We start from the raw sequence: 27,894 nt of genomic DNA, 5'->3' as shown, positions 1-27,894 counted from the left end.
GATGATTGAAGGCCTCCTCCTGTATTCAACGGGTGTCCTCGTTGGGGATGCGGGGTTAACTTTGGTGTGTGCTTTGGGAACTCTGTTCTTGTATTCAACGGGTGTCCTCGTTGGAGAACTTTGGAGTCATCCTGCACTTTGCACCCAAGAGTTTGGGATCACCTGTCCTGTTATCTGGTGGGTTATCCTCATTCGGGGGACAGGGACGCGTCTGGCATTTGGGGTGAACCGTGGTTATACCTGCGTCCGTACATCAAGGGAGATAGCTGTAGCGGAGTGTTATCCTTACGCAGGGAGATGCACTATCCATGAAGTCCTGCAATTACGGACGAGCCTTGGGCCTTCGCGGTTGGGCCTCATAGTTGGATATTCCTAAAGCTAGCGGAAGACGGACTTTGGATGGGCTTCTACTGGACCTAGGAATAAGAAGTCTAAGTCCATTAGATTTCTTGTTCTACGAGAACTACGTTAGTCTTGATCCCTATATAAAGGGTACGTAGGCACATTGAGAGGGTAAGAAGTTGAGAGCTGATAAGAGAGCCACCCTTACTCTGATCAATCTCAGCCTAAAATAACCACAAACCACCACACACCGCTTAATTTTCCGACAAAGAACCACCGTCACGGATCTTAGTTCCGGCGAGAAACCTCAATCTTTGTTGTTACCAGATTCCTCCGTCATCATGGTGAAAACTGGAAAGAGGGTTCTGCATGGTTCATGACAGCAATAATAAATCTTTTGAAACTTCTTAAGCAATTTCTCATCCTCTGCATCTCATCTTGTCTTATCTCATTCTATTTCACACTCTTTCTCGTGCATGTGTTCTTCTCTCTAAGGTTACAAGCTAAAATTTACTCTGGACTCTGGAGTGTACAAGTAAAAATACTTTCCAGAATAAGAAAAGTTTGTATGAAACTAATCTATACTCCTTATTAATAAGCGAAACCATGTATAATTTGGTACTAAAAGTAGCAAAGTACCAAAGTACCAAATTTTGGTACGTACCTGACATAAGTTGATTTCTATTCACAATAAACTTTATTTTTAATACAAATTGACTTCTATTTTTTGTAAATTTTATTTTCTTTTTAGTTAGTGTTCATCCAAAAATTTATTAAGTTACGTTAAATTAAGTAAAATAACTTATATTTATTTTTAATTTTAGAAAAACTACAAATTACTAAGTAAACTACTAACACGAATTGACTTATATGCTCTGTAAACTTTATTTATTTAGAAATTATATTAAAAATTTATTAAGTTACGTTAAATTAAGTAAAATAACATATATTTACTTTTATTTTGAAAAACAACTAACTACAAAGTAAACTATTAAAACAAATTGACTTATATTCTCGCTAAACTTTATTTTCCATAGTATTATTTTAAAGATAATTAAGAAATAGCCAATGACTTTGGTAACATTTATTAACTTTTAAATTGAAAATTAATGATTTAACGATTGTATTTATTACTGTCCATCACAACGTTTATTTACTTTAAATTAGAAAATATATTTTAACAATAACAAATTTATGGGCTGTATTTAGATTATATTAAGTAATATTAAATTATTATTAGAGATACTATTCGTTTCACAAAAATAAAACTAATATGCTAGATTTCTATATCAAATAAAACAACGCAAAACTAGAATTGTAGTGAAAAATTTCATAAGTAATTCGATTCTTTTTAACCACATAACTATTTTTTTGCAAATACCAATTTAATATTTATATTAATATATTAATTTAATTCGTGTTTCGCACAAATTATGAATAATACTCTACAAATATTAATTCAATATTTTTAATCTCGGACCCGTGTTTAGCATGGGTTATCAACTATCTATACTAATAATGAAACCATGTTTAAAACCTAAATCTTGGTACTCACTAGAAAATTATACAACTATTTTTAAAATTTTATGTAATAAAATATCAACTGACAAAAATTATCTTCCTGCAAATTTTATTTTCCCTCAATTTTTATTTGTTGCTAAACATCCAAAGCGTCGGTTTACTTAAAATAATCATATTAATAAGTTAACATGTCATATTTATATAGGTAAATAATTAGGTGCATGCTAACTAGAACTATACGGTGAAATTTTAGAGTTACACTTAAATTCGATTTTTTTAACTATATATTTTAACAACATTTTATATATTATATTTAGATTTGTATTTTGCACGGATTATGAGTTTCAGTTTTATACAAATAATAATATGATTCAATTATTTTTAATTTTGAGCCCGTGCTTCGCACAGGTTACCAACTAGTATAATTTGAAGAGGAAACTTAATACTTTACAAGATAAAATTGTGTGCTTTTGAGACTAAAATTTTCATTTGCTGATTGTTAAATAGGGCTATAATTCGAGCCGAGCTTTTTTGAGCTCGACTCGAACTCGACTCGATTAACTCGGTTCGACTCGAACTCGTTATCAAGTTTGAGCTCGAACAAGATTTTAGGCTCGATTAAAAACTTGTGTCGAGCCGAGTTTTTTTGAGCTCGACTCGAGCTCGAATCGATAAACTCGAACTCGACTTGAACTCAAACTCGGGTTAATTTTTTAATATTTTATTAATATTTTATTTTTTATATATGTTATTACTTATGTTATTAATATTACTTATGTTTTTCTATATTTTTATTTTTTTCCATTAATATAACTTGATGCTATTTTTATTTGTTATTTACATGATTAATGATATTTTATTTTACTTATATTATTAATATGACTTATGTCTTTCTATATTTGTTATTTACATGATTGATAATTTTTTCTGGATATGTATATATATTTTGATATTGGTAGTCCTTTGTCACTTTGTGTATATTTGAGGGGACCCCTTCCATACTTTTATTTGTTTGAAAATGTTTGCATTTGTTTTTTTTTCAAGCGGTTGCTTCAAAGTTCAGATGCCTTCCTATATATTGTCCCTATTTCTACCCAAGGGTGTTTTTTTGGTCAACCTGAATATACTTATCATGTCTTCCGTAACTTCATTACGATTCTACCATATTTGATTAACAAACTTAACAATTAACATTTTTGATCACATTTTTAGTCTATCAATCTTTCATGTAACATTTATTTTGTTTCAAAACTAATTTTATTTTAAACTGAATAAGATTTGTATTGCATCAATTATTAATATTTTATAGAAAAATAAGAATTTATTAATTTGAAAGAGTAAAACAAAAAAGAATCAAGTTGGAGTTGAAGCAAGTAAAATTGTTATTGAGTTCCGTTTGATTTTATTTTAAAATAAAAAGGACGGTAACGAATTTTACATCAAATAATCTATTCAATATAGGGTTTCTATTTTTTTGTTTAAATCATGAATCTATATAATATTCCTTTATTTTTGATTCAAAAGTTATCATTTATTTCAAAATCTAACGGTCCTTTATAGTAATAATATATTACTACTATATTGATATTTTATTAAAAATTCGATTCGTACTTTTGATAGTTGTCTAAATTTTAATTGAGATGTCAACTAATTAGAATTAAATTTACAGTTTAGTGATAAGTTAATAGGTATATTATACAACTATGATATAAATTACACCAAAAAAAGTTTTATTATGATGTATTTCTATTAATTAAAATTATTATTTTTATAATTGTTATTTATTAATATTTAATGTCTATTGCGTACTTTTGTTTTAAAAAAGATAAAAATTACTTTTCTCCCCCGAGTCCCGATAATAATAAAATTATTATTTTACTTTATTTATCATATATCTAAGATTTACAATATACAATATAGAAAAATAACTACATTTTTAAGAAATATAAAGTTAAACAAAATTAGTAAAATAGATGATTTGAAAAATTATACTAACAAAGGTGTTGTTATTTGTTTTCTAGTTTATACATGTATTTGAATATGTTGTTAGATTTACCTCAGAACACATGTATGTTATTTTGAACATTTATTTATTGTTATTAATATTGAAACTAATATTTTTAAATTATAAGTCAAAATTTCAAAAAAGAAATATTTTTACGAAGGTAAAAATAAAACTCGAATAACTCGATAAGAATCCGATAACTCGAAAACATGTTAAAAACTCGATAAACTCGTAGGCTCGATAAACTCGATAAGGACTCGATAACTCGAAAATATGTGAAAAAACTCGATAAACTCAAAAACTCGTTAAGTTTGAAAACTCGCGAACTGCTCGAACTCGGCTCGTGTATTACCCGAGCCGAGCTCGAAAACACAATTCAGGCTCGATTATTTTCAGTCTCGACTCGACTCGATAAAAAAAAAGCTCGAACTCGACTGTAAAAAACTCGAACTCTGCTCGAATTACAGCCCTATATGTTAAAGATCTAATTGGTCTTTAAAATGTACTGAGGATATTGGGCCCGTTTGGGTTTTTTTAAAAAATGTAACTTATGACTTAAATTTGAAAAGTGTCATATAAGTGATATGAAGATCGTAACTTATAAGCTATTTTGGTGTTTGGATAAATTTACGTATTTGTTACTTATATTTTGATAATATGTTTGGTAAATTATAACTTATAAGTTATAATTTTTTTTCAAAAATAAAATAAAAATGTAAATTACAAATTATATCAATTAATATTTTTAAAGAATATAAAATAGAAAAGAGAAAATTTAAAAACAAGAATAATGACCTCGGGATAAAATTTTATAATATACAATATTTATCTTGATGATAATAAAATTATATTATTGATCCAGTCTTAAATTATTAATTAATATTTTTAATACATGAATATAAAATATAACATATATATTTTAATTAAATAAATAAATATTTTTACTATACAACAAATATATGCTGGGGATTACCTAACTGATCAAAGAATGATATGAAGAAAGTACGTGATTCTTTAACTTTGTGTTTTTTGCCATGTAAGCCCAATATATGATCATTCCCAAAGTTTGCCAAACGATTCAAGTTCTGTTGAAATGGGCTTTAGCCCATTTATGGTGGGAAAATGAAATCCCAAACAGGCACATTAATAGATTAGTGTATTGTGGTCCTTTTCCCTTGACTTGCACTCTGCTGACTCGTGGTGAAATTAGCGTGGATTACGGTTCGTGGTGCATGATTCATGGAGGTCTGTGCGTTCTTGTTCCTGGTGTTTGTGGGTGCATCAATGGTTTAGCTGTAGAATATTTGTGCGACTTTGTTTACCACTGACTTGCGAGCATAAACGTTGACCATTCTAAGCCTAATTTAAAAAATGGAAAATGCTTGATATACAGAATAATTTTGTACATAATGATGTGATGTGTTTTATTTGGAAAGAGCCCCTATATTTACATCAATAAAACTAATTAAAATACCGCACATCAAATGTCATGTCATTATGTAAAAATATTTTAATATTTTCACCGTTTAATTTGTTAGTTTGAGGGGGAAAGTTGTACCTTTCTCTTCTCTATATATTTGTGTTCAGCTCTCATCAGAGAGAGTTAGTTTTTTTTTGGCGAGAGAGTTAGTTTTATGTAAATACATTTTTCAGTTAGTTTTCAATGAGATAGAAGAGTGATTGCTCCAAATATGCTTATCTTCTCACACTTCTCTACCACTATTTAAGAATCTAAATTACTCGAAAATATGTACATTCCCTGTTTTTCTGCAAATATATGCTAATCACTACTTCATTTATCGGTGCGGGTAATGTTTTAACTTGATTATTGGCTTCAATTACCACTTCGATGTCAGTCGAAAAAAGTTTGGAAATTGTACATTGTGGTTTTGGTTGAAGTAGTTGTAGTAGCAAAGCAGGAACAATTTGATGATCCTTCTAGATGTATACTTCTTCCTTTGCCTATTGTTGACGGAGGAATTTGGGAGCAACAAAATTTGAGATTCGCAGCCGGAAACAAGATCTGTGATGACGGTTTTTTGTCAGAAACGTGAACAGTAATCGGTGGATCCGATGAACAGTATTCGTCGAAAAAGATGAACAGTGTTTGGTGGTTGTGATTATTGGGGGCTGAGATTGCTTAGGTTTAGTGGTGGCTCCTTTGCGCTCTCGCTTCTGACCTCTTACAATTTGCCTATGTATCCCTATTTATAGGGAATCAAGCCCACGTAGTTCTTAGGGAACAAGAAACCTAATGGGCTTAGATTTCTTAACCCGAGGCCCAATAGGAAACCCACTGAAAACCGTCTTCTACTAGCTTTAGGAATGTCCGCCGATGAGGCCCAACCACAAAGGCCCAAGGCTCGTCCGCGGCTTCGAGACTTCATGGATAAGGCATCTCCCTGGCCAAGAATAACCCTCCGCTACCAGCTGTTTCTCTAGTCCGCGGACGCAGGTATAGCCGTAGTTCACCCCAAATGTTGGACGCATCCTTTTCCCCCGATAAGGAGCCCCTACCAGATTACAGGACAAGTGATCCCAAGCTTTTGGGTGCAAAGTGCAGGATATTCCAAAGTCTCCCAACGAGGACACCCGTTGACTACAGAGACAGAGCTCCCAAAGCACACACCAGATTTCACCTCACATCCCCAATGAGGACACCCATTGACTACAGGAGGTGGCCTTCAGTCCAGGCATACCCCTGGAGGTCTCTGACCACGGACACCGCCTTTCCTTTAGATGTGCTACAGGAAGGAGTTCTTCAATAGAGTACCTGCATCAAATAGGTTAGTAATAACATTCTCCATCTTCCTTGAATCTTCCAAAGAGTTCGTACAAGAAGCATGTCAAAGTTACATTATGTGCCAAGTAGAGGTTAAGGGCGCGCCCAAACATTTCTGTGTGATGGTGCCGCCTTGTGTCATCAGCCTTTGACCTCCTCTTTTGTCATTTTATATTATAGGGTGCGCCGTAAAATATGCACCGTTAGGGCTTGCCCTAATTCTATCCAAGTAAAGCTAAGGTAAGAGTCTGTCAAAGTAATCATGTCTGAGTAATCCGTCCAAAGAGCCTTTCTCACTTAGGGCGTGCCCTAAGGCTCACCATGGGACAAAATTCAATCAAGGAATTCCTCACTCACTCTTCAGTAATTGGGCACGCCTTCTCTTTCTTTTAAGGGCGCCGTCCATTATACGGACGATTATAATTTCCCATCTACCCATTTCTCAATAAGGCGCGTCTTCATTACATAGGGCGCGCCTACTATCTTTTTATGGAAAGTTAATCTTATCTTTTCCTAGATTTCAGGTGTTTCTCCTTCGATTTTGCCTATTTTATCTATCTCAATCTGAATATTGTTTATACCAATTTTCGGGCATAACAACTACCCCCAAATTCCATATGTCATTGAAAATGGGATTGGAATTTCTCTTTTATCTCTTAACAAAATATGTATAAACAATTTTCTAGTATTACTTAATGGGGCGTGCCCTAAACAGGGCTTGATCTGTTTAGAGTTCCTACTTTCGCGCATCCCAAATTTCAAACTGCTGTCAAACTTATGAGGCGCGCCTTCAAGAGGGCGCGTCCTAAAATTTGAAATAATTCGAAACGGTTTTCCTTATTCTTCGGGAATCGTGATTGACATGACAGATTTGACAGCTGTACTCTTTACCTATAATTACAAGTCACCGTCAGTCATTTTTATTTTTACTTTTACTCTTCCCTTTTTTATTTTCTCTTTCCTCACCAAAAACTTCAACTCCAACTGCGAGCTTTTGCTCGAAACCAGCCTTCTCTGTTACCACTCTCCCAATCTTTTCCAATCAATTTCTTCTCCATTCGAAAAGGTATGTGAAACTTCTTTCTTTTCTGAATTTCATCACATAAGTCACATTGCATGCCACATTATCTCTTTAACTTCCTTAACTGTTCTTGATGATATACATAAAATGGTGTATGTATCTGTGTATGTATATATATAATTTCGAATTTTTACTGATTTAGATCCAAAATCATTGGGTTTAACTTTTAAATTTGTGTTTTTGAGAATTTCAATCGTTAGTGTCCTTATGCCTTAAAAACCATTACTTACGATCTGCACATGACCATCTGTTCCTTTAAAATCCGCCAGCAACTTAGGACGCGCCTTATCTTTAGCCTCTTATAATCTGTAAATGACCATAATAGGGCGCGCCTGTTTGTAGTAAAACACATCCTTATGAGTAAACTAGGATTTTCTTTATGGCGCTCCTTCTCATGAGAAGGCTTGTCTTAGAAGGAAGTTGACATAGATCATAAGAAATACTCTTCTCTTAAACCTCCCCCTATCTTTCCTGTTTCCTTTATACTTTCGTATCTAGTTCTTTCCTATCGGGCACGCCCTCAACATTTCTTTTGGTTTTCTTGACAGCTGGAAGACGAGGGCGCGTCCTCTCCTTTTCACCCTTTCAAGGATTTCCTTACCAATTTGGGAATCTATTCTCCTCCAAACGCTTACTTCGACCCCCAGCCTCCAAACGCTCACCATACTCCTGAATTTCTGAACCGGGTGGCGCGCCTTGTTCAAGATTCTAAAAAGGGTACCTTAATGGTAGATTTTTCAGACAGTTCGTCCACGGACAACATTCCTTTATCTCGTAGACACAGGAAACAGAAACTTGTCCAAAAAGAGAGGTCTCCAGCCCCAACCAGTACAGAACTGGACGACGATGACTGGTTCGAGAGTTTGAACGCTGACAGATATAGAGGGGTTGAAAGGGGCGTCAATGTGGACGCAGGGCCTTCCAAAGTTTCCTATAAGGCTATTTCTCCAAGCCTATCCCCTCAAATACCACAGGGCGTGCCTACCTCTCCCATTCCTGAGGGCACGCCTGAAGTAAATGCATCACCACTCTGTGATGAAGAAAATTTCTTTGATGAGGACTCCTTCCAGTTTTCCACCTCCCCTGAACCTTCTCCAATCCCCTTCCAACACTGGGAAGTTTCTGACAATGAATTAGACTTTGATTGGGAGGAATTCGAACCATGCAATGAAGCTGTGAAGAAATGTTTCAGGAAGGAGCATGGGAAGCTTTTCTGCGTGGGCCTGTCCTCAGCTTGTTCAGATGAACAACTAGGATGGCTCATGGAGTTTTATGATATGGAGGGCATATGGGCGCGCCCTTTAAGCATGATGCGGCCCCATATATTCAACTATGGGAGGAACTTCAAAATCCCTAGAATGGTGACCAGCCCCAAGCTGGTATCTTTGGGTATAGGAGCGCCCTTACATCCCTACCTTAGGGAAGTGAGAGAACTATATGACGTGGCTCCACTCCAACTTTCTCCCAACAACTACAAGTTTATCCTGGCTTTGTTCATCCTTTATACGGACTTGGGTTTCCCCCAGCCGTCAATGGCTGAAGTTACTTATTTTTTCAATCTAAGAAAGTCTGACCACGGGTACTACTATTTTGTTGTAGACAAGCAGCACAACAAGAAGGGTTTTTCCTCTGGCAAGCTTAGCCATGAAAAAGGTTGGTAGGAAAACTTCTTTTACTTGTACGACGTTCCCAGAATAAGGATAAGATTTAACAAGTCACCAAGTAAGGGCGCACCCTTTCTTTCTTTTCCTTGCATTATTTCTATGTTCTTTCTTCCTTTTCACATCGTTATACTTTTTTAGACAGACCAGTGGCCAAACCTCTTAAGGGCGGGCCTAAAAAACGTGCTGAAGCCCTTCTTAGAGTGGCTGCTGACAGGTGGAACTTAAAAACCTTAGTCACCCGGACCAACTTGATGCGAGTAGGAATCCTTTCTGACCAAGTAGGAACGAAGTGTAAATATGTAAAATTTAGGAAAGGTGCTCCTATTTCTCGCGTCATTGACTTAGATAGTGAAGAAGAGGCTGAAGAAGAAGAAGAAGAAGAAGAAGAGGCAGAAGATAGCTCCTTTCAAGGCCAAGATCCTTCAGGTTCATTAATTATAGAGCCTAAAGGCGCGCCCTATACAATTGGCGCGTCCTAGTTTCTTTTCTATTAGCTTTTGTATTAGAATATTAGATTAACGTGGCTAGTCTTTCCGCCCCTTAAGGCACGCCCTTTCACTTTAGGCGTAGAACTTTATGCATGTTTATCAATGTTATCTTTATCAATTGCCTTTATTTATTACTCTGTTCAGCACATTTAACTATCACGTTCAATTAACATGTTCCGTGTTTTATACAGAAATGGTTCCTCCAAGAATCCCCAAATCTTTTGGGGCGCGCCCTGGTGACAAACCTAGGCCCAAGCCAAAGAAAGATGCTCCTGTAACACAGGCCTCCATTCCAACTTCTGCCCCCATTCCTCAAACAACACATGTCTCTAAAAGGCCCATAATTGATCTTACAGAGAAGCAGGGCGCGCCTAAGAGGCATAGAGCAGAGGGCGCGCCTTCTGGCTCATCTGCTTCTTTGAATGCTCTTGGCCCCATGGGTTCCCTTCACGTCTCAGATGAAGAAGTGGAACAGTGGCAAACCATGGATTTGGGAGATGCCGCTCATGCCTCTATAAAGGCATCTTGCTAATTGTTCATCACTCTACCCGAGTGGTGGAAAAACTTATTAAAGAGGGGGCGTGCCTAGAGAGGCTGCAGGGTGACAATAACATTATGAGGAACACTCTCAAAGACAAGGACTTTCTGCACGCCAAGGACATCAAAGCCAAAGATTCTGAAATTTCCTTTCTCAGGGATGAGGTGGCCAATCTTACTTCTCAGCTAGAGATTGCCAACAAAAAGGCCACCTCTCTCCACACTGAGCTTGGTGGAGCCAATTTGAGGATTGAATATTTGGAGGAACAACAGAAAATGGGTTGGCCTGATGAGAAGAGGGAAATGGCTGATGATACATTTGCCAATGGTTTTCACTTCTACAGGGTTGGTTTTGTGGCCAATGACCTTGATTACACTTTTGAGAAGTTTGGGGAAGAGACAGTTGCTGAGATGGTGGAATTTAAGAAGGAGCATGCTGCTAAAATCAAGGCAAGGAGGATAGAACTGGGGTTGGAGGAGGAAGAAAGTGCATGCGCGCTACAAGATGAAATCCCCAAGGACGCACCTGAAGCTGATCCTACTGTTCCTCTTCAATCTATTCCTCCAACAGACCAGTCTCAAGGCGCGCCTTGATTTATGTCTTTTTTTATCTGTACTTAAGTTTCAAATACTTTTGAGGAGCCAGCCCTCTTTTGATGCTGTACAAAGTTGTGCGACTTATTTTTCTGCTACTCTTTTGCTTTTGCATCATGACATTTCGTATGGCTCAATGTTAATTTTATCTTTTACTTTGATTTTTCCTTGGCCATTTTATGTTCCCATGAATCATGTCACTATAGGGCGTATGGGCGCGCCCTTTGACGTATTTTCGGGTGTTTTTTCTTTTTATGTGATCTCAAAATTGTCCCCTTTCTCGTAACATTTCAGCGATGAGGGCGCACCTTATTTCTTTTGCAAATAACACGTACTTTTTCGTGCCAGTAATACTTTTGCGATATTTTACTTGTGTCAGTCCAAAGGCGCGCCTTAAGCTGTAGGATTTTTACCTTAGCTTATAATGTGTAAAATCCTTTCACGTATGCACACTGTGTTATCTTGATTATAAGGTAACAACTATTAGATAGGGCGCGCCTCAACATAGGGCGTGCTTCTGGCGTTTTTTCAAATGAGATTTTCATGTCAAGTAGATAAAGTAATTTGAAGTAACTTTTCCCTTTCATTGATAATGCGCTCTAGTGCATAAATTACACCAGTCCCATGGCTACGATGCTCTATGGGGAAATTATTTGAAAATTTTCTTCCTTCTGCTAGTTCCAAGGTTCGCAGTCACATGTACTATCCCCCTAGGCTAGGAGGAATTTATTTGCTACTAGTCTATTACAAAAGAATCAAATAAGAAAATAAGGGGGACACAGCCACACCCTACTGATAATACTTCCGTAGATGTTCCGCATTCCACGCTCGAGGAATAAGTTTACCATCCAGATCTTCCAAGCGGTAGGTTCCCTTCCAGAGTATAGCTTTAACCTTGTACGGTCCTTCCCAATTAGCTCCAAGCACCCCGTGCTGAGTTATCTTAGTGTTGGGCATAACCTTTCGCAACACAAGATCTCCAACCTTGAACGACACGTATTTTACCTTTTTGTTGAAATACCTTGCGATTCTCTGCTGATATGCAACAAGCTTTAATTGAGAGTTCGTTCGGGCTTCGTCTAACAAATCCAAGTGAAGCCTCTGGTTAATTTCTGCATCTTCCTCAACAAACACGTCTCTCCGGAGGGATCCGGCTCCTACCTCTACGGGAACCATGGCCTCATACCCATAAGTCAGCAGAAAGGGAGTTTCTCCTGTGGTCAATCTAGGGGTCGTATTGTAAGACCAAAGGACCATGGGCATCTCCTCTGGCCAATCTCCTTTTTTCTCTTCTAACTTTGATTTCAAGGTATGTTTTATGATTTTGTTTATAGCCTCCGTCTGACCATTACTCTGCGGATGATAAACTGCGGCAAAGTCCTTTTTTATTTTCAAGTCCTCACAGAGCTTCCTTAACTCTTTACTATTAAACTACTTCTTATTGTCCGAGATGAGTTTGTAGGGGATACCGAACTTGCATACTATGGAATTGAAAACAAAATCCCTTATCTTCTTTGCCGTGATCGTGGCTAGTGGCATAGCCTCTGCCCATTTGGTAAAGTAGTCCACAGCCATCACGGCGTATTTCACACCCCCCTTTGCATTGGGTAATTCTCCAATGAGATTAATTCCCCACATGGCAAAAGGCTAAGGACTCGCCAATGAGGTAAAGATGGATGCCGGGGCGTTGGAATAGTTGGCAAATCGCTGGCAACGGTCACAAGCCCGGACAAAATTGAAGGCATCTTCTCTCATAGTTGGCCAGTAGTATCCCTGTCTGAGTACTTTTAATGCCAAGGAACCACCCCCCGAGTGATTGCCACAAATCCCTTCGTGCACCTCTCTGAGAATATAATTTCCTTCTTCCATATCCACACAACGTAACAGTGGCTGGTTATATCCTCTCTTGTATAGTACCCCGTCATATTCGACATACTTTGCGGCCTGGTACCGAAGGCGTCGAGCCTGTAGTTTGTCTTCTTGTACAGCTCATGTCTGAATATAGTTATGAATGGGGATCATCCAGCTTTCTCGTGGGATTTCTTGCATTTGAAACACCTCCACCTCCGGAATACTTGGGATTTCTTGGATTCCCAAAGGGATTTGTCCAAGTTGGACGTTGTCCATCTGTGACCCCATCTTGGCCAAAGCATCTGCATTGCTATTTTCTTCTCGCGGGACACTTTCTAGCCTGATACTTAAAAACTTTTTCAATAGGTGTTGTGCACATCTCATATATAACTCCGTTCGAGGTCCCCGGGACTGAAAACCTCCGTTGACCTGGTTCACAACTAATTCGGAATCGCTCCGGACTATCAAATTCATGGCCCCCCACCTCCAGAGCTAGTTTCAGACCGTTGATCAATGGTTCATACTCAGCATCATTGTTAGTAGCGTAGAATTTGAAATGGATAGCACTCATCAAACTGTGCCCTTCCGGAGTGACCAAGACAATCCCGGCACCTGATCCATTGTTGTTCACGGCCCCATCGACATGTAATATCCACCAAGGGTGTGGTAGTTCCTGCCTCTTTTCATCATGAGAACTTCCTTGCGAGGTAGGTTCTGCCAACACTATGGCCTTGTCATCAACTTCTGCATCGAACTCAAGTATGAAATCAACTAGCGCTTGTCCCTTAATTGCAGTGCGAGGACAATACTCCAAATCGAATTGTCCTAGCTCTACTGCCCATTTTAACATTCTCCCTGATGATTCAGGTTTATGTAGAATATGCAGAAGCGTATAAGCGGTGCGAACTTCTATTCGGTGAGCCTGAAAGTATGGTCTTAACTTTCGTGCCGCAAGAATGAGTGCGTACACCAGTTTTTCCATGTTGGTATACCTGGTTTCTGCATCTAGCAACCTTTTGCTCACATAGTATACGGGCCACTGGTGGCTTGCTTCTTCCTTTACCAATACCGCGCTGACGGAGTATTCAGACACCGCCAAATAAAGAATCAATGTTTCTCCGTCTTTTGGCTTGGCTAACATCGGAGGATTTCCCAACTGCTCTTTGATTTTCAGAAAAGCTTATTCACACTCAGGAGTCCACAGAAAATCCTTTCCCTTTCCTTTGATTGCCTTGAAGAATTCTTTGCACTATCCGATGACTTTGAGATAAATCGATTCAGGGCCGCAATCTTTCCTGTCAGACTCTGTACTTGTTTGACGCTGGTGGGAGATTTCATGTCTAGCAGAGCTTTGATTTTTGCTGGGTTAGCCTCAATCCCCCGGTGGTTGACCATGAATCCCAAGAATTTCCCCGACTCCACACCGAACACACACTTCTGTGGGTTTAGTTTCATCTTATATTTTCTCAGAATATGGAACATTTCAGCTAAGTCGGCGATGTGGTCTTCCGCCCTTTTCGACTTTACGAGCATGTCATCCACATACACTTCCATCGTCTTCCCAATCTGCTTCTTGAACATTTTGTTTACCAGTCTTTGATAAGTGGCACCGGCATTGATCAGACCGAATGGCATTTCGATATAGCAATAGAGCCATCTATCAGTAATAAAAGAGGTGTGCTCCTGGTCAGGCTCATATATAAGAATTTGGTTATACCCGGAGTATGCGTCCATGAAGCTGAGCAAGGCATGTCCTGCCGTGGCGTCGACCAACTGATCGATTCTTGGTAGGGGAAAACTATCTTTCGGACACGCCTTATTCAGATCGGTGAAGTCCATACACGTTCTCCATTTACCGTTGAGCTTTTTTACCAGCACCGGGTTTGCTAGCCTTTCTGGGTAGAAGGATTCCCGAATTAGTCCGACGTCCAGGAGCCTCTCTACTTCCTCTGCCAGAGGTATAGCTCTCTCTCCGCTTACGGCCCTTCATTTTTGTGAACCCCTTTATGCTTGGGGTAGATATTCAATCGGTGGCACATTATCTCTGGATCAATTCCTACCATATCAGAATGGCTCCATGCAAATACATCAAGGTTCGCCAAGAGAAATATTGAAAGACCCTCCTTCAACCTTGGTGCCAACTGGGATCCTATTCTCAAAACCTTACTCGGATCTTTTTCATCGATAGGGATTACAATCGTATCTTCTTTTGGCCCCATCTTTTCCGTCGGCATCGGTATTCGGGGATCCAGGTCAGGCGAATCATGGATTTCATTATGACTTCTTTAGAAGGCGCGCCTTGCATAGTAGGGGCATCAACTTTCTTGGTATGTTTTGTGGTAAGGGTGCTCCTTTAGGGGGAAGGGCATCATCATGTTCGAGGCTTTACAAGATATCGAATCTTCCTTCTAACCGTTCCCCATTGAAATGTGTTTGGACTATGGTGTCCATTGCCTCCTCTTCTTCCAACATCTCAATTCTGATTGTGTCTTCCAAGTACAACATTGTTGGGGGCAGCCCGGAGGGATGCTCATCTTTTTGCTCAACATAATAGTGGACTCGAATTTCCTCGATTGGTTGCTCAATGCTATAATCTTGATCTACGTCTGAAGTATCTTCGGTGTGGGAGTCTTTTCTAAAGCCTCTCATAGCTTGCCTGTAGCACTCCCGAGAGTCATACTGAGAACCCTTTATACTTCCCACCCCATTTGGCGTTGGAAATTTGATGGTTAGGTGGTGGATTGAAGTGATAACTCTCATCTCCCGCAGATAAGGTCGTCCCAACAACACGTTGTGGGACGATTCCTGATTCAGGACCTTAAATTCAAGCATCTTTGTTGCCGACAACGGGCTTTCCCCCAAAGTACATGGCAGCCGAATTGATCCCATGACTCTAACTCATGCGCCTGAAAAGCCATAGACCCACGAGTCTTCCCCTGACATATCCTGATAAGGTAGTCCCATCTTCTTGAAGGTGCTGTAGTAGAGGATATTTGCCGAGCTTCCATTATCCACGAAGGCTCTATGGACATTTTTGTTTCCGATTTGGATGGAAATAACCAGCGCATCATTGTGGGGATGATGTACCCATCGGGCATCTGCTTCCCTGAAGGTGATATCCATGGACTCGCCCTTAAATACTTTGGGCGGTCGAGTTTCCACCCTATGAATGTCTGTGAGAGGCCTGAACTGGGCATCCCTAGCGTATCTTGCCAAGGCTCAGTTACTACATTCCATCCCGAGATCTCCCCCGTAGATTATTCGGATACTGCTATCCCTGATAAATTTATTTTCCTCTAGGGTATCATTGTTCGACCCGCGCGGGGCTCGTCTTTCTTATTCTTTTGCTTTGTCATCCTTGTGCTTCCTTACTTCCTTGACTACCCATTCACCAAGGCATCCTTCCTTGATAAGCGCTTCGATTTCATCTTTTAAATGTCGGCACTCATGCATGTTATGTCCAGATGATTCATGGTATTCGCAATACTTTTTCTTGTCTTTGCTTTGCCATGATGATAAAGCTTCAGGTTTTTTATATAGCCCTTTATTTTTGTTTACTTCGAAGATATGCTCGATAGATGCAACCAAGGGCGTGTACCGGCTTGTTCTGTAGTCATAGTTTGAGGGAGGACTCCATCCCCTCCTTGTGCTCGCGGTATTTACCCGGTCTGGGCTTCGAATACTTCTTTTGTACCTTGGGCTTGGAGACCTATCCATCTTCCTTCCTTTGCTTCTCTGACTTGACAGCGAAGTCGGTTGCACTTCTGTCAGAGATTGTTCTATAGCTTTAAACGATTTTTCCAAAGCAAAGACATCTGCTAGAGTAGCCGGATCTTTCCCTTGCAAGTGCTTCCAAAAGTCCGAGCCAACCCTTAAACCTGCGATTAAGAAGCTTTTCAGGGCTTCGTCTGATGCTCCCCTCACGCTACTAGATTCAGTGTTGAACCTTTTGAAGTATGATGTCAAGCTTTCATTTTCCTTTGCCTAACATTGGAAAGAGTTGTGACAGAGGGCGTGTATCTCACCGCGGCTTGGAACTTGGTTAAGAACAGAGTTTTCATCTGATCCAATGAGGTGATCACTCCTGGCCCGAGCTTTTGAAACCACTGCTGAGCACTTTCTCTAAAGGTTGCTGCCAAGAGACGACATCGAGCCAAGTCCGGGACTTGGTACACATCCATCTCTATATTAAAATGACCCAGGAATTCCACCGGATCTGAGTTTCTGTGGAAACAGAGATCGCTAGTAGTGTTGCGATACCCGGCCGGCAACTGTGCCTCTCTTACTGCCACCGAAAATGGGGAAGGGATTTCAGCTGTGGCTGTCACCCTGCCTTCCAGGTGGTTAAGTAGCCTTTTTAGATCTCCCAGATTGAAAGTTCCCACGCCTGGAATGGTCTGCATTTGAGGCTGCGGACCTTGGGGTTGTAATGGAGGTACCTCCACTTGATTCCCCCCGGGAGGGGCTTGCTGCTGGTTCGTGTTCTGGGCGTCTTCGGGTATCACAATTACTTCAGGATTTCGTCCCTGATTTCTCCCTTAATTTTCTTCTCGACCTTGGCCGTGGCCCCGAGCCGTACTGCGATCATAGTTTTGTACATTTCTGTGATCATCATGTTCCGCATAGTCGTAGCTATCTGCTCGGTTATTCCAGCAGGAATCGAGGTGACCGCGGTAATTATCGCGACGGTATCCCTCTAAGTATCTACCTCGGCCTCCACCTCTTCCTCTCCATTGAGGCCTTCTTCAACGATCGTTTCCATACCCACGCCCATATCGATCCAGCGATCTGCGGGGAGGAGCTCTCTCATGATCGCGGTGCCGCTCCCGATTTTTCTGGAAATTCAGGGGCACACGCGTTAGATCGCGGTGCCGCTCCCGATTTTCCTGGGAATTCAGGGGCACACGCGTTGTATCATGGGGCGTCACATCTCCACGATCAGCTTCTTTCTGCCATTCAAGTAACACCATTCTTAAATCATCATCGCCCAAGCGGATCCCCAAGCGATCTTTCAAAGCTGCGAAACCCCGCTGCTGATTCTCCGGCATCGAATCCGTCTGTCGGCGTTCCTCAAGACTACGTCCAGACCGGTGTGGATGGATGGCTTCCTGGTTATCCGCCCGCAGAATTTCCCGACCATCAGCATCTTCTTCTACTAGCTCGATGATTGGGGACGTGTCATGGGAATAGTCCAAGCGCCGCGGGGTTATCGGCATACGCCCTCCTTCGAGCGGCCATGGCCGGCTGAGGCATCCCTATCAGTCATGGGTGCTTTTCCAGGTCCGTGAGTTGCACGGCCACGACGAAGACCCCTCCTGGCCTTGCATCGCTCCACAGTGCTCAACCTTGAATCGAAACCATTCAAAGCATTGTCCATGCGATACAATTGTTCCAACAAGTCGGCGTTGCTGATGAGCACAGACGGCTGTCCCCCAACGTCTTGCGTAGCACGATCAATCATTGGTGGAACGTATGGTTCATATTCATAGCCGTGATCAGAATCTTCTTCAGAACTTCCATCATAAAAACTTCCATCACGATATTGAGACATCTTTCCTCCCAGATGCAGATCTTGATTAGCCCCTCCTTCTAGCGCCAATTTGTTGACGGAGGAATTTAGGAGCAACAAAGTTTGAGGTTCGCAGCCAGAAACAAGATCTGTAATGGCGGTTTTTCGTCGAAAACGTGAACAGTAATCGGTGGATCCGATGAATAGTATTCGTCGGAAAAGATGAACAGTGTTTGGTGGTGGTGATTATTGGGGGCTGAGATTGCTTAGGGTTAGTGGTGGCTCCTTTGCACTCTCGCTTCTGACCCCTTACAATTTGCCTACGTATCCCTATTTATAGGGAATCAAGCCCACGTAGTTCTTGGGGAACAAGAAACCTAATGGGCTTATATTTCTTATCCCAAGGCCCAGTAGGAAACCCACTGGAAACCGTCTTCTACTAGCTTTAGGAATGTCCGCCGATGAGGCCCAACCACAAAGGACCAAGGCTCGTCCGCGGCTTCGAGACTTCACGGATAAGGCATCTCCCTGGCCAAGAATAACCCTCCGCTACCAGCTGTTTCTCTAGTCCGCGGACGCAGGTATAGCCGTGGTTCACCCCAAATGTTGGACGCATCATTGTCCCCCGATAAGGAGCCCCTACCAGATTACAGGACAAGTGATCCCAAGCTTTTGGGTGCAAAGTGCAGGATACTCCAAAGTCTCCCAACGAGGACATCCGTTGACTACAGAGACAGAGCTCCCAAAGCACACACCAGATTTCACCTCACATCCCCAATGAGGACACCCATTGACTACAAGAGGAGGCCTTCAGTCCAGGCATACCCCTGGAGGTCTCTGACCACGGACACCGCCTTTCCTGTAGATGTGCTACAGGAAGGAGTTCTTCAATAGAGTACCTGAATCAAATAGGTTAGTAATAACATTCTTCATCTTCCTTGAATCTTCCAAAGAGTTCGTCCAAGAAGCATGTCAAAGTTACATTATGTGCCAAGTAGAGGTTAAGGGTGTGCCCAAACATTTCTGTGTGCTGGCGCCGCCTTGTGTCATCAGCCTTTGACCTCCTCTTTTGTCATTTTATATTATAGGGCGCGCCGTAAATTATGCACCGTTAGGGCTTGCCCTATTTCTATCCAAGTAAAATCAAGGTAAGAGTCTCTCAAAGTAATCATGTCTGAGTAATCCGTCCAAAGAGCCTTTCTCACTTAGGGCGCGCCCTAAGGCTCACCATGGGACAGAATTCAATCAAGGAATTCCTCACTCACTCTTCAGTAATTGGGCACGCCTTCTCTTTCTTTTAAGGGCGCGCCGTCCATTATACGGACGACTATAATTTCCCATCTACCCATTTCTCAATGAGGCGCGTCTTCATTACATAGGGCGCGCCTACTATCTTTTTATGGAAAGTTAATCTTATCTTTTCCTAGATTTCAGGAGTTTCTCCTTCGATTTTGCCTATTTTATCTATCTCAATCTGAATATTGTTTATACCAATTTTCGGGCATAACACCTATCATTTATTATTTCTGTATGATACACATATGAAGCTGGTAGTCGATCATATCTTCCAGCATCAGAATTGCATTTGCAAATTTAGTCTTTAGAAAATTATCATCGCGATGCAAGATGGTACATAAACTTCAAATATAGTTTTCATTGCTTATACTCCTTTGATTAGTAGCCATGTCACTGGGTTCAGCCACCCATCAAGTAGCCGCGTCTCTGGGTTCAGCCATGAAAATTGCATACCTCTCTGTTTTTAGTTTTAAATAGTTTCGGAGAAGGGGTTGTGTGTTCTTATCTGAAGTGTGAGAGAAAAACTAATGAATTTTAAGTAACTGACCATTCAAGAAAAAAAGAAATAAACAGTCAAACAGACAAGTCTAGCTAGATTATCTAGGTGGTGGTTTTTTTTTTGTTTATGCACAAATGATGATCAACATGTTATGCATGATAAAACATGGGACTGAGGGTGTGTAAACTAACAATACTAAAATGTTTTTGAGTTCTAACAACAAAAAAACAGGCATCTGAATGAACCATTGATCTTCAAAAGACATTCTCTTTTTTAATTAATTACATACGCACAACCTCGCGCAAGGGATACACAAGCTCAACCACTCTACCAACAAGTTTGTTGGCCTTTAATAGGCATTGATGATCAAGTAGTGTACATATAGAATTAAATAGTTCTGGTTTATATACTCTGGCAAACATAAGCCGCAAATTCTATTAAAAACATGCTTATTATTGTATTAATCAGTCTCCTTCTAACACAATTACTTGTGAGGAGTCCGATACAAAACTTTTATGATCCTGTACATATCTTTAACTTATTATTTCTCATATGTCTTTCCAAGCAACACCAATATATTCCACAATTGAAGACGCATAGTTGTTGCAAATCTAGCTGGAGTTCTCAACTGAGTCGGATAATTATGCGGCATGTCTATTCTCGAGCTGAAATGATGACGTCTTGCGATACATATGCAGCCCAGGCTTCCTGTTTAAGTACATAAAACGAACCATAATGAAACGTTGTGATTTAAAGAGTTTTTGTGCTACAAGCATCATTCATTGAAATGGCGCCGGTGCGCACACACTACACACACAGTATTTTTTATCACACAGAAAGACACATGGTGCACTCTTATGCAACAATTTACCTGTAAGATTGGAAATATTTTTTGTGCGATGTACTTTTGTAAGAGAGTTGCACTTCTTTGTTGTAATTTATCCGGATGAAGACAAAGTCGAGCTTTCTGGTAAGCTTTCTTTACATGCGAGCTCTCGTACAGGTTCATCAGAGGGATCGGATACCAACCACTACTTGGCCATAATATCTGAATGTTTAGAGCAGAAAAATATATTAAATTCCTAGTTAGCTTATAAATTAGGATATGATCACATGTAGTAACAAACTATAACTAAGATTAATCTTACATCATGTAGTGTTAAGAGCAGCAATTCGATGTTCTTTTCTTTTCCAGATGACCACAACTTAATCTCTTCTTCCAACAATTCCATCTCCCTCTGTACATGATAAATTCAGAGTATGTGTCAAACTTTGCGATGTTTTTGAATTCTTTCAGATCATTGATTACAAAAAAAACAAAGGAACTTACAGATTCATCTGTTTTTCTTTCTTCTTCTTCTGTTTTCATCTTACTTGGAAATTGGAGGACAGATCTTTCTGCAATATTTTTTCATTATATTATTAGTAGCTTCTAAATTAGAAAATTATTGAATGTTTTGTTGGTAAAGTTACAAGCTACATTACCAGTCATGTCAGCAGATGATTTTTCTGGTGAGCTATGCGACTGATAGCTCTCTTTAGCCCATGCGATTGCTTCATCAACCCCTACTCCTTCATCTGTCCTTTCCCTATAAGTAGATTGAATTTCAATAACATAGGAGCTGCTAATCTCATCGTCGTCGTCGTCATCATCATCATCTCCTTGTTTGTGAAGTTCACTCATGTAGTCATCTTCGTCTACTAGGGACACTTTGACACTAGAATACGAATAAGCACCTCGGCTCATGCTTTCCGGTGAAGATGCCCTTCTTGAGAAATTAAAGATTGTGCTTCTGAAATTCTCACTCTGTTGGTCATCAGCAAATCGTTTGGAAGGACGACTGTATGGAAAATACGGAGGTTCATCATATCTTTGTTGTTCTTCATGCATCATAGTGGATCCGTCCCATTTCCGTTCTCTTGTTGGCCTTCATGTTAAAAAATAAAAAATCTATCAGATTCGTACCAAATGAAAAAATATAGACAGCACACGTCAAAAAAGATTCCGCATGTTTTTGCAAAATTGTTGAGCAAAAACACTGTTTATTACCATTTTTAATGCAAGATGTTAGGTCCAAAATCAGTTTTCAAAATAGTTATAAATGTTAAATATAAATATATCCCTCCTCATTTACAATAATAGCATCGATTATATTATTTTATATTATCACATCATATTTATCATGTCATTTTGTAACAATTTTATAAATTTTTTTTACCGAATTACTGGTTTTTAATTTTTAAATTTTCCTTGAAACTAAAACGAACATAGTTGTCATGGAGAGAATGATGTTAATTAACATTAATCCAATGGGAACCGAGGAGTAATATTTTTACAGGATTGCATACCTGAGCTTGGAAGCATAAACAGGCGAATAAATATCATCATCACTGATGATTGGCGGACGGAACGGACTACATTCCTCCGTGCTCAGTACGGAAGCTGATGATGAATTCGACTTGGATCTTGACCTCGATCTCCGAACCTCATTAAAATCCATCCTTAAAAAGTCACTGCAAAACTCTTCGCTCCTACGGCCACCTGAACCAGCGCTGCCTCTTTGAGTGGCCGGGATTTGAAACTCCGGCAACTTCCGGCTTCCTTTCTCAGTGCCAATTCTCACTGGATTATGGAAAATGTCATCGTACAAGTAGACCGACCGATCGAATTGGCGGGAAGAGACCGTACGTGGTGGCCCGCCAAACACGTCGTCGAAGTCTTGCGGGTGTAGAGGCTTTGAGTCCCGGTGGAAGCTTCGCCGAGAAGTTTTTTCGGTTGGTTTCCGGCGGAAATTCATATCGGAAAGGTAGAAATATATGAAGTGTGAGGTAATGTTATATATTCGCACACACTCACACTTTATATTATGTAGGCAGAACTTCGTACTAGTATGTATTGTATTAGTTTTTTTGGCTGCATGGGTTTGTATAAGAGTGCGCCTTGATATATAGGCATATGCATGCAAGAATCAGGGTAAGATATTTTCTTTTTCACCGACCGAAAATGCTAGGGTCCTAATTTTTTTTACTATAATATTAACAAATTCGTGATAATTTCGTTGCCACTGTAAGCAACATTGACTTTAAGTTCGAGTCCAACTGACTTTTCGAATTTAGACCTAGTTTTATTTGAATTCAGTACATGCTTAACTGAATTTGGCTCGGCTTAAATTAGCTAATTAACTAAACGAGCTAGTATTTGTAATTTTGTTCAAATTTCTGTTCATACAAGATCGACATGCCAGTTCTTATTGAGGTAATATTAAAATTTTTGATAAGTAGCATTTAACAACGGAAAATGCTTTATGCATAAAATAAGATATAAAACTTTTTAAAGCATATATCTACACGTAATTGGTCATGTGGCAAATCGAGAACTGATCCTTAATTTAAAGAGCAACCCCAATGATTAGCACTTGCTATCCCAATATATGAACTTCATTAATTTAATAAAAAATATTTAATTAAAATATATTAGAAAAATGATATTTTATACATCATTATGATTATAATAAAATCATAAATGAAGTTGACACCAATTTTTGACACCTAGTATTAACACATTTGATATGCCAGTGACATATGTGAATTGTAATATAGTATTAACAAAAATGTTAAATCACATGATGCCTGGGCACCCCACATTGGAGTGCAGTTTCACCTGCAGCGGTAGAAAACTCTTAATGAGTTTACATAAGAAAACACAGCAAGTTAAAAGAGAAAACTTATATGTATACCCCCACAAGTTAGGCAGACACTTGGCGAGAGGTAAGTGCTAAGTGACATGTAAATAGGTTAAAGTGAAGCTTCTTTTGGCTCCTTGTGTGGAGAGCGATGAGCTAATAGGGGTCCATCGTACACTGGTATCCCACCTGCTACGCCCCCCCCCCCACTTCCTTTTTATAGAGGATTAGCTTCAGTCCAACATTTTTGCACATTTTGCAATCAATAATATTTTTATAATAATGAAATAAATTTATTAATTAGTAGTAGTAGTATCTATTACATGCATGTAATAAGGATATAGATACAAATTCATGGATACTCATTACAGAGTACTTGACACCAATATAGTCTTAGGATTCGGTTCATTTCCTCAAATGACTAATGATTTTTTTTAAAACTATTTTGTGTGTGCACTTTTGTGTCTCAGCTTGTGCGTGTTGTGGGTGTCAACATGATGGTCAATCTTAACATGCTTCTTAAACTGTAATGATGTTTTGTTTTAGTGGCAATATGCATGCCCCCGAATCACACTCTGATTCGCAAGTCTTTAAAATACATTACCTTTGCACATTCTTTGTCTTCATTTTTTTTTTTAATATATAGCCTGCTGTGAAATCTTAACAGAATTTTCTTTTGTCTTAATAATTGTTTTGCTTGTATCCCATGAGAATATTTTGCTTTATGGTAGGTGTCCACTATAAAGCAAAAGCTCATATAGGACAGTCTATGTGAGGTTAAGTTGTGTTACAAGTTAAAACCTTTGAATTATGTAACACACAATTAATTGTGTTATTTCTTTACAAGTAGAGCCGGCCAAACGAGCGGTTTGGATCGGCCCGCTCGCTATTCGGCTCGCCAGAAATTCGTACAGTTCGTCTCGAGATGTACCGAGTCACTATTCGGATCGAACCGATAATTAAAATGAACCGAGCACGAGTTAACAATCTGAAAACCGTAACCGGCCCTTAACCGGACCGGCCCGGCCCGCTTTAACCGCCAACGAAATTGCAAGCACGAACCGGCACGGCTCGAACCGGCACGGCTCGGCCCGCAAGTCCTGGCCACGCTCCGCTGCAACGGTCACAGGTTGCAACGGTCACCTGCTGCTCTGCTCTGCTGCTGGCCTGCTGCTCACAGATTCACAAAAACTCATTCTAACGGCTAAATTATTAACGGTCCTTATCTCTATAAATTCTCTCCTCACTCTCAATCTCTCTTCACTCTTAAACTCTCTCTCGATCTCTCACTCTTAAACTCTCTCTTCACTCTCTCTTCACTCAGTTGTCAACTTGTCATTCACACGTTTTCCGTGTTACAGTCTTACAGTCTACATACATACAGTCATTCACAGACTCACAGTTTCACACACACTCAGTCACATATTTTCCGGCGAGGTTTCTTAATATCCGGCGAGGTTTCTTAATTTTTCGGCGAGTTTTCAGGCAACATTACAGTTTTTCAGCCAACATTTAAAGTAAATGGATGAAGGGAGGGGCACCCAGTCATCTCAAGACTCGAGTCAAGCACATTCCATGCGACCCCCTCGACCTAATACAGAAGCCGGTAAAATTTATATATTATGTTTTTATTTTCGTAAATTTATAAATTTCTGTTTTTTTAAATTATTAAAATCGATTAAATGTGTTATTTTTGATCCTGTGTTTTATGATTTTTATGATTAAATATTAAAATCGATTAAAATATTAATACAGAAGCACATTTCATGTTTTTTATGATTTTTTAAAATCGATTATTTGAACTTAGAATTATATGTTCGAATTTTCAGAATTTTGTATTTTTTTATTTTTATTGAAAATTCAAATATGTTGCTAATCTATTTTTGTTAAAAATTTGCAGGGAGTTCTGGTACTACTTCGAGACATTCCTCGCACGTTTGAAATTATTTTTCGAGACAAGTAACACCGGAGGATCCCAACAAATTTAAATGCTTTTGTTTACTTTGTATTCAAAGCGGCCGAAATCAATCCCCGTTTCTTCACTCTAAAGGTGTCGGTAGAAGAGTATTGGACGAGAAAAGATCAAGTCTTGCACCGGATGTGGTCAAGATATGTGTTTGCAAAAAGGATTGGGATCAAGCGGCAAAGAGACAACAAGGGATGAAAAAAGATGATTCAGACGACGAAGATGATACTTGGATGACGATGGACACTTCATCGGAATCAGGTTTGTCAGCAACGATCCACAAGAAGCAGAAGAATTTGAATAGTTGATAATATTTGTTTGCCTTGTATTTTTAAAATTTGTTATATTTCGTATCTTATTTAAAATGTAAACACGGTTTGTTTCGTTTTTTAGAGAGGAGTCCTCTCAAATCAATTATAACATTTTTTTAATTAATAAAATTTATAGAGGTACCGTCCTCTTTTCCTTATAAATATGTTAGTTTTATAAATTCAAAAAAAACACAATTTTGAAAAGAAAAATTGAAGTTACAAAAAAAATTGTTTCTTTCTTTTTGCACCACTTATTTGCTTTTTTAAAAATAACAAATTTATTTTCATCATAATTCGTAGCCATCTAAATATTATCTAAATATAAATTGATAAATATAAATATATATTTATCAATTTTTCAATTTCTGATTAGTATTCACAAACATGTACATTCGCCTGAATTCCTAATAAAAAATTAAAAAAAAACAATTGAATTCGCCTTTCCACTTTCCACTATCCAGAAATAAAATGATTACATAATATCTGTTTAGTTTCTTCCACCAGCTAACTCGCCTGAATTCGCTTGAATTCGCCAAACGAACCGCTCGCATTCGCCTAACTCGGCTCGCATTCGTATAACTCGCCTAACTCGGAAAACTCGCCTAATTCACAAGCCGATCCCGGGTTATCACTTTATCAAACCGGCACGACTCGGCTCGGCTCGTTCACTTCTACGTGCCGTTCACAAGTTACTGACTAATTAATTCGGCTCGCTTGAAACTCGGCACGGCCCGGACGGCCCGACCGTCTGGCCACCTCTATTTACAAGCACGGCATGGTGATCGACCCAACATTTTAGAAAGTAATGGATTAAAATCATTTGGACACAAGCTAGACCAGTACTGGATTAAAATTTGATTTTTTTTATAATTATGAGGTATAAATATATATAGGGCTACTCCAATAAAACCAATTTAGAATAGAAACTAGAAATCAAATATATTTTTTTAAAATTAATTCGAAATATAACATATATGGTATGCAAATCGATCGTTGAGAGATGTAGAAAAATACAGTGAAATCGGATTTTTAAAAAAATTTACGATTTGACAGAAAATATCAAATTGAAAAACAGGGGGAAAAGCTGAAATTGGGTGTGGGAGGGTGCAGAGTAGTTGGATGTTGTAATTTAGGGGGCCATTAGATTAGGTAGATCTAATGGCTTAGATTAGTTTTAAGTTTGTGTTTTAATTTTAGTTTGTATTTGATCATTCTCCTCTCTCTATATATATATAGGTTAGGTTCTATGGAGTCCCCTATTTAATCGGAGTCTTTGGAGTCCATATATGTTCTGCAAGTAAAATATAGCTTAAATTGTTGCAAAATGTATTATTTTTCGAATGATATTCTACAAATATCATAATTTTATTGAAAATCTTGTAGATTGCATAGATTTTACAAGTAGAACGTTACAAAATATATTATTCTACAAAACATGCTTAGTTTGCAGAATATAAATGTTCATGTTGCAGAACATACATATTGTACTTGTAAATATATGAGATTTGCATGATTTTATTGAAATAATGATATTTGTGAAACATGTTTTGCAAGATAACACGTTTTAGAAGATATTTTATTTGCAGAACATAGATGGACTCCAAGGACTACAATTAAAAGGTGGACTCCATAGAATTTTACTCTATATATATATATATATTCTATAAAATTCCTACTATAAAAATTTTAAGTGTCCCATTAATACTAGTAAATCTTTTCTAATTTGATTCCTATTTAATTTTAATTATAGTTATACAATCATAAG

At 38.9% G+C, this 27,894-nt stretch overlaps 3 protein-coding genes across 3 annotated transcripts; all 3 read right to left on the bottom strand.

The window, feature by feature from the left end:
* Positions 1 to 13,003: 13,003 nt before the first annotated feature.
* Positions 13,004 to 14,006, bottom strand: LOC141673753 (uncharacterized). Its single transcript, XM_074480493.1, has 2 exons — positions 13,285 to 14,006; positions 13,004 to 13,205 (listed from the first exon to the last, which is right to left on the bottom strand). The coding sequence occupies exons 1-2, from the start codon at positions 14,004 to 14,006 to the stop codon at positions 13,004 to 13,006; spliced, it is 924 nt and encodes a 307-aa protein (XP_074336594.1).
* Positions 14,007 to 16,201: 2,195 nt separating this feature from the next.
* Positions 16,202 to 17,268, bottom strand: LOC141673751 (uncharacterized). The gene is made up of 2 exons (XM_074480492.1): positions 16,891 to 17,268; positions 16,202 to 16,849 (listed from the first exon to the last, which is right to left on the bottom strand). The coding sequence occupies exons 1-2, from the start codon at positions 17,266 to 17,268 to the stop codon at positions 16,202 to 16,204; spliced, it is 1,026 nt and encodes a 341-aa protein (XP_074336593.1).
* A 3,137-nt stretch (positions 17,269 to 20,405) lies between these two features.
* On the bottom strand, positions 20,406 to 23,081 carry LOC141671940 (uncharacterized). The gene is made up of 6 exons (XM_074478396.1): positions 22,519 to 23,081; positions 21,655 to 22,097; positions 21,500 to 21,567; positions 21,318 to 21,407; positions 21,041 to 21,217; positions 20,406 to 20,877 (listed from the first exon to the last, which is right to left on the bottom strand). Exons 1-6 carry the CDS (start codon positions 22,965 to 22,967, stop codon positions 20,824 to 20,826), a joined length of 1,281 nt encoding a protein of 426 aa, XP_074334497.1. The 5' UTR covers positions 22,968 to 23,081; the 3' UTR covers positions 20,406 to 20,823.
* Positions 23,082 to 27,894: the final 4,813 nt, after the last annotated feature.

The sequence above is a fragment of the Apium graveolens genome, chromosome 7 (genome assembly GCF_009905375.1).
Source record: "Apium graveolens cultivar Ventura chromosome 7, ASM990537v1, whole genome shotgun sequence".
NCBI lineage: Eukaryota > Viridiplantae > Streptophyta > Magnoliopsida > Apiales > Apiaceae > Apium > Apium graveolens.
The sequence above is the reverse complement of the archived record's forward strand: the minus strand, read 5'-3'. Positions and strand labels throughout refer to the sequence as shown.

Coding starts and splice junctions, on each gene's coding strand:
- LOC141673753 (XM_074480493.1), bottom strand. CDS start 14,006: ATGTTAGCCAAGCCAAAAGACGGAGAAACATTGATTCTTTATTTGGCG. Junction 13,206..13,284: donor TGTGAACCAGGTCAACGGAG/GTTTTCAGTCCC, acceptor TTTAAGTATCAG/GCTAGAAAGTGTCCCGCGAG.
- LOC141673751 (XM_074480492.1), bottom strand. CDS start 17,268: ATGCAGACCATTCCAGGCGTGGGAACTTTCAATCTGGGAGATCTAAAA. Junction 16,850..16,890: donor TAACCAAGTTCCAAGCCGCG/GTGAGATACACG, acceptor TTCCAATGTTAG/GCAAAGGAAAATGAAAGCTT.
- LOC141671940 (XM_074478396.1), bottom strand. CDS start 22,967: ATGAATTTCCGCCGGAAACCAACCGAAAAAACTTCTCGGCGAAGCTTC. Junction 22,098..22,518: donor GTTTATGCTTCCAAGCTCAG/GTATGCAATCCT, acceptor TTTAACATGAAG/GCCAACAAGAGAACGGAAAT. Junction 21,218..21,317: donor TGCTCTTAACACTACATGAT/GTAAGATTAATC, acceptor CTAAACATTCAG/ATATTATGGCCAAGTAGTGG.